This window comes from Mustela nivalis, assembly GCF_964662115.1.
Source record: "Mustela nivalis genome assembly, contig: HAP1_SCAFFOLD_1330, whole genome shotgun sequence".
NCBI lineage: Eukaryota > Metazoa > Chordata > Mammalia > Carnivora > Mustelidae > Mustela > Mustela nivalis.
In genome coordinates this window covers 15435-29186 of record NW_028135334.1, presented here as the reverse complement: position 1 = coordinate 29186, position 13752 = coordinate 15435, and the positions used below count along the sequence as shown (strand labels likewise).

At 37.3% G+C, this 13752-nt stretch overlaps 1 protein-coding gene across 1 annotated transcript in view; it reads left to right on the top strand.

Moving 5' to 3' along the window:
* Window positions 1–13752, top strand: part of NDUFS4 (NADH:ubiquinone oxidoreductase subunit S4) — a 108189-nt gene that overhangs the window by 81081 nt on the left and 13356 nt on the right. Inside the window, exon 4 of the mRNA XM_082750587.1 lies at window positions 5976–6049. Within this exon, the coding sequence (XP_082606713.1) occupies window positions 5976–6049 (74 nt within the window). The remainder of the gene's footprint in view (window positions 1–5975; window positions 6050–13752) is intronic.

The following is a 13752-nucleotide window of genomic DNA, read 5'->3' as shown; positions in this document are numbered from 1 at the left end:
CCAGGGAGTGAGTCACCCGGCAGCCTCAGGTGAATTTATCATAAAAGGTAACCTTTTAATAGTCTCATCAGAGTGGAATGGCTGTTCAGATATAGGATGTGGAATACTCAGGTCGAGGAAGATTGGGGGGAGCAATAGAAATCATGTCAGTTTTACTTTTTTTAAGTACCTCTTGTATCTTTAATTTTTCATTAGCAAAAAATGAAGCAATTTGATACGTTTTGTAAGCTTCTGAAAACCATTTAAAACACATATCCCATTCTAAGTTTGTTCACTTCAGGAACCCCTGTTTTCAAGTGGATTTCTTAAATGAATGATCTCATCTAATTGGAATGTTTGCCATAATGGCCATTGTAATTCCAGGTTGTCTCTAATAAAATTTTGACATTTTTCTAGATATTTAAAGCTTCTGAGACTATAGTTCTTAGACAAAATATGCAGGTGTGCCAAAAGGTGGCATGCCTAACTTTTTAGAATTTAAGGATCTCCCTCTGTTTTTTTTTTTTTTTTTTTTTTTTTGCCTCCTCCCCTGCCCTCCTCCGCGCAAGCTGAGCCTTTGGGTCTCAGAGCCAAACTAATACCTGAAAGGGATGTGCTGCTGCATTGGGGATTTTGTGGTATTTTGCAGTATACCTCATTGCCCAGAAATTTTCTTGAGGTTGGCAGTGATACAGTGTCAATCTAATCCATTCTGCAACCAACTTATACTAACCTGGGAATCTTTGAGTTTGGTGGTGAATATTCTAGAATTTTGAATTCTTAACGTGTTCCCACTGATTCTTGGAGCTTTTTGGCTTCCAGCATCCCTACTAGCATTAACCTTTACACAACACAAGACAAACAGACACATATACCTTAACATATTGGCAGTAACCAAGAGATGCTAACTGTGTCCTGGCCATGAGATAGCCCTTTGTGTACCACCAGTATTTTTCATCATGGAACCTTGGACTGGGGAAAGGATTGAACTAGCAAATACCAACAAACGGGGTCTGGAGGCTCCATATCAGTGGGAAACTGCAGCTGCCACTAACAGTTCCCATATGGCTCTTGGGACAGAATCAAGGACTAGGGGTTTTCACCAGTTAAACCGGAATTCCAGAATTGTGATGTTATCTATCAGCAGCTCCCAGCATGGGACTGACTAGTAAGTCAGTTAGCTTGAGATTGATAGAGAGTGGAGCTGAGAATCAAGAAGAACTTACCCATGGCTCTTGGAAATGGTGAAAAAGACCAAGAACTCAAGGGTTTGTGGGTCCCATACACCTGTCACTCATTGTCTCTGAATGCCATCAGAAAGTTACTTCAGATCCCACTGCTGCCATTAAATTGGTTAAAAAACAAAATTCAGCTGAGTAAATTTAAAGAACAAATTGGTTTTATTCAATGATTCATGAATCCGGCAGCATTCCATCTAGCAAATAGAAAAGCTTCTAAATGGTGTGTGAAATGAAAGACAGGAAGAAGGGGGCAAGGACAAGGAAAGAGCTGATTATCTCACCTCTCTGGTATTCCAGATTAATTCTTTTAAGATTACATTCCTGAGAGAAATTGAAATTGCAGTTATGTTAAAGTGAAGTCTTGATTTGCTGATGTGGGGCCAAGTACAAGTGACTCCATTTTGGCTCTGTTGTCTTTTTGTAACAGTTTTCAGTTGGGGTTATGCATATTACTAAAATGAAGATTCTTGTACATATCTTCTGGTGAACATATGGCTTCATATTAATATGCTAATTAATCGTGATCCAGCTAATTTCTATTAAGAAGTTTAATTCTGAAAAAAAAAGGAAAAGAAAAAAGTTATTCCGTTACTTTTCTATCCTTATGCCTATCCACTTAATGACACTGGTAATGTGATGAGTTTTGCTCTAGAAGATAGTTAATTTTGAATAGATTACCTTGAGTTTGCGGAGGATTTACTTTATGCTTTGTTAGGTTGGGTCTCTTTCAGTTTTACTCTGGTCTTAGTCCTAAAACATAGTGTTAAAAAAAATAACAAGGCATGGGGGCACCTGGGTGGCTCAGTTGGTTGAGTGTCTCACTCTTGGTATCATCTCAGGTCTTGATCTCAGGGTCATGAGTTCAAGCTCCAGGTTAGGCTCTATGCTGGGCGTGGAGCCTACTTAACATAAAAATAATAAAAAGGCATGGCCCTTTTTAGGTTTCAGTGGAAAGCACAAGGCCCTTACCAAGTCCTTCTATCTCCGTGGAACTTCAAACTCAGTCTCCCCTATAGCAAGGAAACAGCTGCTGAAATCTCTGCTTAGTTCTTTCAGCCTTCTCAGCTATTGTTTTAGCACCTTAGACATTTGTGTGCAGTTCAGATGTTCCCTCCTCTGCAGATTCCTCCTTTTCACTGTTTCCTCCCCTAACTTTCTAGCTGCTCTGGCAATCCTAAACTCCTGTCTCCAGTTTGCTTGTGCTGGTAAGACTTTCTGCTTGAGTTCTTGATGGTCCTAATGTCTGGACCAGAGCATACCTTTAGAGGAAAAACTATCAACTGGATCTAATCCTCTGTGGCTCCCTCCTTTCAAAAGTTGAATCTTCTCCATTTTCATTCCTGCTTTTGGCCACTCTGTTCCCTTCATACAGTTGGGCTTTTTTATTGTCTGTGGTTTATTATGTAATTGTTGGGCAAATAAGTCTGATTTAATGGTAGGTAAATCTGCCGTTACCCAAATTGGAACCCCAGTAATTAGGAATTGAGCAAATGAAGTTTAAAAATATAAGTAAAGATTGAAAAGAGTTTATTTATACTTAGAGGAGGGTAGGATATAAATGATTCATGGAAAAGATTCATAGTAAACCATGAGAGATATTTGGGATGGACTTCTGTATGCTGAGGTAGTGGCCTCTCTCTGTATTCCTAGTGGAAGGAACAGACTGAGCTGGTGGGAACTTACAGGCTACATTTAGAGAATCACTTAGCTATCTGTTTGACTAGTTGGTTACCTCCAAGGGGAATAATTTAAAAAACTGGAAACTGTGTTCTGATCATATTGTAGAAGTGCTTGAATGCTAAAGTGTAAGAGATTTAGAAATTCTTTTGGTAGACACTGGGAACTATTTTAAGTTTTACTTATTTTTTTAAAGGTTTTATTTATTTGACAGAGAGACAGCAAGAGAGGGAATACAAACAGGGGGAGTAGGAAAAGGAGAAGCAATCGTCCTGCTGAGCAGGGAGCCCGATGGGGGCTTAATCCCAGGACCCTTGGATCAGGACCCAAGCCGAAGAAGGCAGCTGCCTCATGACTGAGCCACCCAGGCACCCCTCTTTTTTTTTTTTTTTTTTAAGATTTTATTTTATTTATTTATTTGACAAACAGAGATCACAAGTAGGCAGAAAGGCAGGCAGAGGGAGAGGGGAAAGCAGGTTCCCCGCTGAGCAGAGAGCCCAATGCGGGGCTCCATCCCGGGACCCTGAGATCATGACCTGAACCAAAGGCAGAGGCTTTAACCAACTGAGCCACCCAGGTGCCGCCTCCTTTTAAGTTTTAAAGTTGGACAATGGGTTTGAGAGTCGAACTTTAGGAAAGTTAATCCGACAACATGTTGAAGGGTAGATTGGAGTTGAGGAGGAGGAAAGATTAGTTAGGAATGTATAGCACTTTGGGTAAGGATAAGAAAGGGTGAAAGCTACTTGTGGCAATATACTTAGAAAAGAACTTCAAAATATAGGAGATGGAGAATAGGAATAGAAATGGAATGGCTGGAAAAATGCTGGCTTATTGATGCAGGTTGTTACTGTTCAACCTATGTAATTTTTCCTAAATAAAGTGAGAAAAATAAAAGCTATACCACCTTTGCAGATTATAGAGCTCTTGGCTCCTGAGTTTTTCCTACAGTTTTCTGTTTTGCTTCCTGTTCTCAACTAAGCTAACATAAATGTCAGCACTAATCATTTTATAGGATCAGGGGCTCCTAGGTGGCACAGTTAAGCATCTGACTTGGTTTCAGCTCAGGTCCTGATCTCAGGGTTGTGGGATCCAGCCCACCGTCCTGCTCAGTGCTCAGTGGGGAGGGAGTCTGCTGGAAATTCTCCCTCTCCCTCTGACCCTTCTGCTCATTCCCTCTCTCTAAAATAAATATATATATATATATAAAAATTAACTGGGGGTACCTGAGTGGCTCAGTTGGTTAAGTGTCTGCCTTCAGCTCAGGTCATGATCCCAGTATCCTGGGATCCAGCCCTGCTTCAGGCTCCTTGCTCAGCAGGGCGCTTGCTTCTCCCTCTCTCTGCTGTTCTCCCTGCTTGTGCTGTCAAATAAATAATCTTTTTAAAACGTTAAAAATAGGGGCACCTGGGTGACTCAGTGGATTAAGCTGCTGCCTTCAGCTCAGGTCATGATCTCAGAGTCCTGAGATCGAGCCCCACATCGGGCTCTCTGCTCAGCGGGGAGCCTGCTTCCCCTTGCCCCCTCTGCCTACTTGTGATCTCTCTCTCTGTAAAATAAATAAATAAAATCTTTTCTAAAAATTAAAAATAAAAATTACTGGATATTTATGTTGACATTTCTGTTCTCAGTATAGTTTATCTAAACTATCAACTGGGAAATCAGATTTGCTTCAAAAAGGAGGGATCAGTATAAAATTGTGTTATTCGTACTAATACAGCTAACTGATGAGAAGCTCTTTTTCTTTCAGGGTTGGGGAGGGGGTATGTTAAGAATACATATCATTATAGGGATCTCATAGGAGCCCCAGAACAGTAACCATTGTAGAGGACTAGAACTTAAGCAGCAATAATTTGTGGATCTTCATTTCAGTGAGGGTTACTTCTTGTATATTCTCTCCCTGTGTATCTAGTGTCTTTTCATTATCCATATTACATCCTAAATGTTTACTTTCTTACTTCCACATTTTTTTTTAAAGATTTTATTTATTTATTTGACAAACAGAGATCACAAGTAGGCAAAGAGGCAGGCAGAGAGAGAGGGAAGCAGGCTCCACGCTGAGCAGAGAGCCCAATGTGGGGCTTGATCCCAGGACCCTGGGATCATGACCTGAGCAAAAGGCAGAGGCCTTAACCCACTGAGCCACCCAGGCACTCCCTACTTCTACATTTCTAAATGATGTTTCATAGAATGTTGTATTCACCTTTGAGAGATTAATAATAAACATTTGTAGCAGTGTTCTACCTTTTTTCTTTCTTTTTTTTTTTTTTTAAGATTTTTATTTATTTGACAGAGGAAGACACAGCAAGAGAGGGAACACAAGCAGGGGGAGTGGGAGAGGGGGAAGCTGACTTCCAGCTGAGCAGGGAGCCTGAGGTGGGGCTCCATCCCAGGACCCTGGGATCATGACCTGAGCCGAAGGCAGACACTTAACGACCGAGCTACCCAGGAGCCCCAGTGTTGTACCTTTTTATAAATGTACTAATAAAAGTGATATTTCTGAAATTATGTGATATTTTATATATTTTTTTAAGGTTCTGTGTAGACTTATAAACATTATCACTAACACTAGGTTGAAAAACTCAGATGTTGATTCTTGGAGCTTTATTTTTTCATGGGGCCATATGCTTAATTATTGTCTGTAATGATGGAAGGTTCATTTAGAGGTTATTGCCATCTGTTTTTTGAGATAATGATGATTCCAGTTGCACTCACCAGTAGATTTCTTGATATTGAATTTATAAGGTCAATTTGAGAATTCCTTTGGGATTTTTAAATTCAATTAAATCTTTTTGTTTTTTTGAAGAGTTCAATAAATGATTTTATTAAGGACTAAAAATTGCTGAATGTCTTTATAGTTACAAATTTTTTAATTTGACAGTACAGGTTAGAAAATCTCAGTTTAACACAGGGAAATATATTTTAAAAGTTAACATTTTAAAATAAGGTAATTCATTAGTATTATACTTCTCTGATACTATAGTAAGTATTTATTTTCTAACATTTTACTTTACTTAAATAAGCCTTTTTTCCCTGCTAAAGCTTAATGTTAAATCCTGGAAAAAAAATTATTTCTTACAGGGCTGATCCCTTGTCCAACATGGTTCTAACCTTCAGTACTAAAGAAGACGCAGCTGCTTTTGCAGAAAAAAATGGTATGTTTGGTCTGTTTTTGTTTTGCTTTGACAAGTGCAATCAAGATATGATTTTATGTTCTTGACCTTAATCAGAACCAGGCAGGAATATAGAATTTGAGTTGAAAGACATCTTGTAGTATGTTTAATCTAGTGGTTTTTAGATTTTTTTATACACATCAAAACACCTCTCCCCTCCAAAAACTAAAATGGAATAACCACATAACATGTAAAAGCCAATGCTCTAATTAGGAAGAGAGGCAGGGAGTAAAACTAATTCATCTCCTACCTTGATCATGGCTTGCTCTGCAAAATCACTGATACTTAGTTTTTAAACTCTAGGTGAATGTCTCATAAAGCAGCCTATTCCAGTTTTGAGAACTCCTTTTATTCTTACTTTGATCCAAAATCTCAAATCTATAACTCTATCTCGTAGCTCTTTAATTATTTGGAAAATAGTTATCATTACCTTATTCTTTAATTTTCCTTAAAATTCCTTAAAGTACCTTAAAATTTCATGTAAGCCTAAATGTCTGTGGGTCACTTTTCTATATATGGTGAGTATAACACCAAGCATAATCTCACTTTACAATTAAATTAATGCAGCCTAAGAGGGTATTAGTTTTTGAGATAGCCACCTAAAACTATTATTTATATTGATACTACTATCAACAAAAAAATGCAGATTTTTTTTCTCCATTATCTATTAAGCCATGCAACATGGTAGTGAAGAGAGGTTTTGGAGTCAGTCCAGTTTGAATTCTGATCCTTATGCCACTTAGACTGTATATGATTTTGGATTAATTTCATGATGAACTTAATGTTTTCTCATTGTTGAAATCATGATACTTTACTCATAGTCTATCTAATCTAGTACCTGATACACAAAAGATACTTTAAACTATTGGTTCTGACCCTTAACTCTCTACATCTGCTATTTCTGCTGTTTCTTTCTCTTGGATTTGCTAGCACTACTGTGTATTTGTACCTAATGCATTCTTCTTTTCTAAATGGTCAGTTGAATTTGAATCTGAGTTATCTATTTGAATGAGATAATGTCTACTTAAATATATTTTTACTTTTAAGACAATAAATGTAAAAGGTTATTACTGTTATCTAACATATTTGACTTATAAATGTGAAAGCACTATAAAGCTTATTATCTAAGATATTTGCTTTTTGTTTTCTTATAGATTACCATTATCTCCATTTTTTTTTCTTAAGATTTTATTTATCAGATAGAGATCACAAGTAGGCAGAGAGGCAGGTGGGTGTGGGGGGAGGGGAGCAGGCTCCCTGCCTAGCCCGATGCTGGGCTCGATCCCAGAACGCTGGGATCATGACCTGAGCCCAAGGCAGAAGCTTTAACCCACTGAGCCACCCAGGCACCCCAGGTATTTGCTTTTTAAATATTTTACCCTTAGTATTATATACCTTATGATTAAGAGTGTGAGGCCCAAGTGCCTGGGCTTGGATCCTTGTTGGTCTCTTACTATTTGTATATCTTCGTATTTCTGTTTTCTCCTGTGTACAGTGGCATTGTTATGAGGATTGAATTAGTTAATAGAAGTGTTTAGAACATAAGAACATAGTTAAGTTTAATTGTATATAAGTTTATCCTATTCTTTTTAGACTTTTTAAAATCTGAAAAAAATTTATAAGTAAAGCTTATTAAAACATGTTCTTGGCAGTTTCAAAATTTCTTAATTACAGAATTATTTTCAGAGTGGTCATAGTCTTTAAAATATTATTTTGATTTAAATTACTATTTAATCAAACTGTAATATAGCTTATCAAAAACAGTTCTATAAATGTTTTCCATCTTTGCAGCCTACCATATTTTGTGTCTGACACCTTTAAAATTATTCATTTGAGGTTTGCAATGTGAGTTTAATAACAGGAAATCTAATTAAATTGTTAAATCTCTGGTTAATGTCTAAGTGGTCACCAGGACTGCATGACTACAGTTGCCATGTGAATTGCAGGTGTGAACTAGCCACTGCTGCTGTTGAAATCACATACTTTCACTCCAATTTCTGCCTCCCTGGGAAAGAAAATTGAAGAACATTATCAAAGTCAGTAGTGTAACTTGCAAAAGCTTTGTAGATAGTATCTTATAATACTATAGTGGATCAGGAATTTTAACCTACAAGCTAGTAGGAACCATATCCATCTTAGTCACTGCCTTGTCCCCTGCACCTAGCATAATACCTACATAATGGACATGGGTTATCTGGTAAAATTACTGACTTTCTAAAATACATTCTCTACTTGGAAATTTGAAGCCAGTCTCATCTCCTGGGAGAATTCTCCCTGATTATTCCATCCTTAAATTCACTATAATACTTGTGATCTGCCTCATTTATCTAAACATTCAGCATTGTATATTATATGTAAAAAGACTTTATATATAAAGTACAGTTTCTCTAGTATTGAGGCAGCAGGTCTAAGCAAATCATTGAAATGATGCAGAATCATTGGGGTGAGGGATCTTTTCCAACTACCCACATCTCTTGGGTAGGTGGATAGTGGAAGGAATATTCAGGTTTCCCTCTCCCCTCATACCTAATAACATTTTGTGAGCTAATGCTGTTGAAGGTTGGGTGAACCAATGTTCTGATTAGTGAAAGCATTAGAAAGAAATGGTTTAGAACTTGTTACTAACATATAACAACTTGGATTCAGAGACTAGTAACTAGGACTCTCATTCCATAACTGTCTGGTTTATCAGAGATCTTGAGCAAGTCATGTTTCACTAAACAATCTTTGATAAACATGTCCTTCCTCTTTGAAATGAGAAATTGGATTGGATAATACTCAAAAACTATAGACTTAAGGATATTAAGCTCATGGGCCAACTCATACAGTTTTATTTCTTTACTTTCTAGCCCAATAACTTACTCATTATATGCTCTAGAGGGAAAATTTGTTTTTGTGATATTGTTGATTCTGTGTTGATAATAAACAAAAAAATCTGGCAAAAGTTTTCCATTTAGGAATATTAAATATTTGCCTTTCAGTAGTGTCAAGAAACAGGTTAGGGAAAATCTGCCTTAAAAAAAAAAAAGATAGTTTATATACTCAGGGACTGTTCTGAAAATGAGCAACCTACACCTTTCATCCCCTTTCTTTGGTTTCCTGTTTTCCTTACTTCTAAACAGTTTTGAGAATCAGTACAATGAAGAATAAGATTTTCAGATTCATTTGCTTCCTAGAAATTTTTAATGCCTTCTAATTATATTTTGGTCTCAGGTAATGAGTATCATCATCACAAAGTTCCACCATTCTTAAGACTAAGGCTTGAGTTTTCCACTCTGCTAAGTGCTTTTCATTTGTCCCATTTAATCCTCACTGCAACTCTGTGAAACAGGAACAATTATCAACCCATTTTGTAGATCAAAGAAACTGAGGTTTTAGAGACATTAATTAACAAGGTCATTATACTTGTAGCTGAATGAACAAGTTTTATTTGAACACAGTTGTATTCTTTCATTTATGTATTGTCTATAACTGTTCTTTAGCTGCAATAGTAAAATTAAATAATTGTAATAGAGACCATAAAAGCCCCCAAAATCTAAAAATATTTTCTATTTGGCCATTTACAGAATTTATTTACTAATTTATGGTCTAAACCATTATATAGAAATACACATATACACAGTCTTAAAAATCAAGACCCTTCTGTGACATTTTTCTAAATGCAAAATAGTATTTTTTTTTTTTTAACATCTTGAAGGCCTGTGCTTAAGGATAGATGTCTCAAAATTCAGAGTTCTTCACACGGGCACCTGGCTGGCTCATTTGGTAGAGCATGCAACTCTTGATCTTGGGGTTGTGAATTCAAGCCCCATGTTGAATGTGGAGATTACTTAAAATCTAAAGAGGGGTGCCTGGGTAGCTCAGTTGGTTAAGCCACTGCCTTCAGCTCAGGTCATGATCCTATCCCGGAGTCCTGGGATGGATGAGTCATTAGGCTCCCCGCTCCGACCCTCTACCCTCTCGTGCTGTTTCTCTCTCTCTCTTTCTCAAATAAATAAATAAAATCTTTTTTAAAAAGCTAAACAACAACAAAAAGCATAGTGCTTCACAATATAAACACATCACTAGGTCAGTGAGAAGCACGGACCTAGCTTTATGTGTCCCAACTCTTTGTCCTGCCTTATCCCCAGGCTTGTTGCATATTTTCTTCCATCTACAATTTTACTCATGCTGTTGTTCCTTTTCATCCTTAGTTCTGCCAAGAACTACAACCTACCCCTTACAATAATACAGTTTAAACATTAACTCTTTCCTGCTCCCTTTTCTTATTCCCCTTTCGACCTCCATCTCCCAGCCTTTACTGGATGTGCTTTCTCTTTTAATTTACACAGTAATTTTTTCCTTTCTTATAGCTTTAACAGTACAGTTTTGTACTTTTTGTATTGCATTCTGTCAGACACTATTGTTGCTGGCACTGGGGTCTAGGCTGTGGGGATCAGTAGTTAAATAAGGCATGTCCCTGTAGTCAAACTAATATTTTATTCCTCCTACTAGATTATAAGCACCTACATGGAAAAAAAAAAACACCCAGCCCCACTCATCTTTTAATATACTTAATAAATATTTGGTGAGTTTGAACTGTACCTGTAGTGATGTTATAAATTATTTTCCAAATCATGTTTTAAACTTTTTAAAAATCACTTTAAATTAATTTGGCTAATTGTTCTTTCAGAAGAACTGTTACTTCCCTGTAACTCGAAATCTGGAGAAAGAAAATTTATAGAATGATTAGCAATTTCTTCTATTTTAGTGTTAGTAAAATATAACCATATATAATATGGAGCTTGAGTTTATTAACAGAGAAACTTAAGAAGATTATTCCATAATGTTAGAGCTGTTTCCCAAGATGTAAGTTACTTGTTATAAACTTTTTTTTAAGGATACAGAGGCCTGGAAATTAATAAAACAAGACTAAGCTCAATCACGTAGTTCTTAACTGATAAGACCCAAGTTCCTAGATTCTAAATTCAGTATTTTTTATATGATACTGTGCTGCTAGTAGATCTTAAAAATCGATCGTTATGATGTAGGAAATGGTTGGGGTTTGGAGCTATAGCCGAGAAAAGAACTCTTGAGATGTCTTTGGTATAAAAAAGTGGTTTTATTAAAGCATGGGGACAGGACTCTTGGGCAGAAAAAGCTGCACTTTGGTTATGATGGGTGACTGATTATATAGTTTCAAGTTGGGAGGGGGTTAGGGACAGCATAGGCCCCTAAGGAATTTTGGAAACAAGGTTTCCAGGATCCTGAGGGGGCTGCTATTGTTAGGAAAAGGTCATTTATTACTGTACGGTAATAACTCAGTCCTGAGATACTTCCGATGTATTTCCATGGGCCATATGCTTGAAAGGTGATTGCTGAGTATCTTGGAGGTTAGAGATAAAGTTTTCAAAGGAGTTTTTTTTAAAATGTTAAGACTTACAGGATTGGGGGTTGGGATAAGATTGCCATTTGCCTGTAGGGAAGTGTCAACATTGAGGCAGCTAAGCTCCTTAAGGAAGGTCACTCCTGCCTGTTTCAAGGACTTGTCAGTGGGCTGTAGGCAGTAAGGAAATTCCAAGTTTTTTCTTTTGCCTTTGTTTCCCACATGATTTAGGTCAGCACTATCCAGTATGGTACCCACATCTGACTATATAGCACTTGAAATGTGTCTGGTTCAAGTTGATATGTGCTATAGTGTAAATATACACTATTTCAAAGACTAGGTATAAAAATTATCTAAAGTTTCTGTATTGATTACATATCCTAGGAAATTTAAAATTATATTGGGGCACCTGGCTGGTTCAGTTATAAGTGTGTACAGCTCTTGATCTTGGGATCATGAGTTTGAGCACCAAGTTGGGTGTAGAGATTACTTATATAAATAAATAAACTTTAAAATAAATTTAAAGTTATTTTGAAGTTGTATGTAATTCACATTATTTTTCTATCTATATAGTTCTGATCTATATAGTTCTTAGCAATGCACAGAATATACATTCTACACATATTCTAAAGATTTCACTAATATTCTATAATGAATGTAAGAAATAGGAAAACTTTATCCAACTTTGAAAACCTCACATTTTATATATATGTGTGTGTGTGTGTGTGTGTGTATTTTTTTTTAAGATTTTATTTGTTTATTTGACAGAGATCACAAGCAAGCAGAGAGGCCTGCAGAGCCAGGGGGTGAGGGGGCAGGCTCCCTGCTGAGCAGAGGGTCCATGGGGCTCAATTCCAGGACCCCTGGGACCATGACCCCAGCCGAGCCGAAGGCAGGGGCTTAACCCACTGAGCCACCCAGGCGCCCCTACATTTTATATTTTTAAGAAATATCGTTCTGTTCTTTATTCATACCCCGTATGAATCCAGGATAAGTGGAAACTCTTATGTTACATGTAATATAATAATGAAATAAAATAGCTAAAAGAGACCTAAATTATACCACAAGATCCCATTAATCACCCATTTTTCATTTCTTAACCATAAAAGGTATTGTGCAGGTTCATCTTTTTATATAAGAATTTTATGTAAGAATATATAATTTCTGAGACTAAAAGAAGTTCTCTTCCTCCTGCTATTAATAACTCCTGTAACTACCCTCCCTGCTTCTGTTTTGGTTAGGTCTCTCTTCTCACAGGATGTCACTACAGAGGACTGATTCTGTGAAACTAGGGAGTGGGAAAGAAGAAAAGATTGAATGGCCTCCCTGTGGCTTTTCCCCCTGCTCCCTACCTTCCACTCCCCCAAATCTTACTTCTCAACCTTCCCCAACATACACACTAAGTAAAGAAGATATAAATACCCTGTGTCTTTTGGCTTTAACCCCAGGGCCTCATCCTGAAGGTCTCTCTTTGAGCCTGGCAAATATTCCAGAGGAACTCTTCAAAGATAACCTTTCTTTGTAAAAGGAGAAAAGAGTATCTGGGGTTTCCTCTGAAATGTAGATGAACCTCACTTTAGTTCTTTGTGTACTGAAAAGACCCACCTTTCTCACCCATTGTGGCTTTTGTCTTTCCTAGTGTTTCATGATAGGGTTGAGGGCGGGGAGGAGAAGTTGCATCAACAGAAAAAGGAGGAGTAAGGTAGTTGTGGAAAAATGTCGATGGTTGAAGGCTAGGATCTACTACCATTTACATGCTAATGAAAACCAGAAATGGCCTTTTCCCCGTTTGATCTGATTTGAAACTTTGTGACTTTCCTTTGGTAGGTCATTTTACCCCCTGTGTTTTTCTCATTGTTGTTAGCTGTAAAAACTCTTTGAAATTCTCAAAATAGAGGAGGGTTTCTTTCAGGAGTAGGGGGATGGATAGAGGATAAACTGTGAAACTGCATTCTGTCCATAGTGGGTCTCTTGGGGAGGAAAACCTGCCTCTGAAGTCCTAGAAGGTAGAAGCAGTGGAGGAAGCAGACAGGTCGAGCCCTGGATTCAGGAAAATAAGGAGGTAATTGGAGCTGCAGGATTTAGAATTATTCCAGAAGTAGACCCATCAGCAAAGTCTGGATTTCCACCTACCTTAAACCTTCTAATGAGGGTCTCAACCTCACATTCACTCATCTGTTAGAAGACACCTTTGTTTCAAAAGCTAAGAATCAGGATTCCTACAGATAAAAAATTTGTGTTAAAGGATTTATTTTATTCATGTGATAAAAAGGAACTAGGTAGATGTTATAACCAGTTCAAAGTAAAAGTCAAAACAGCA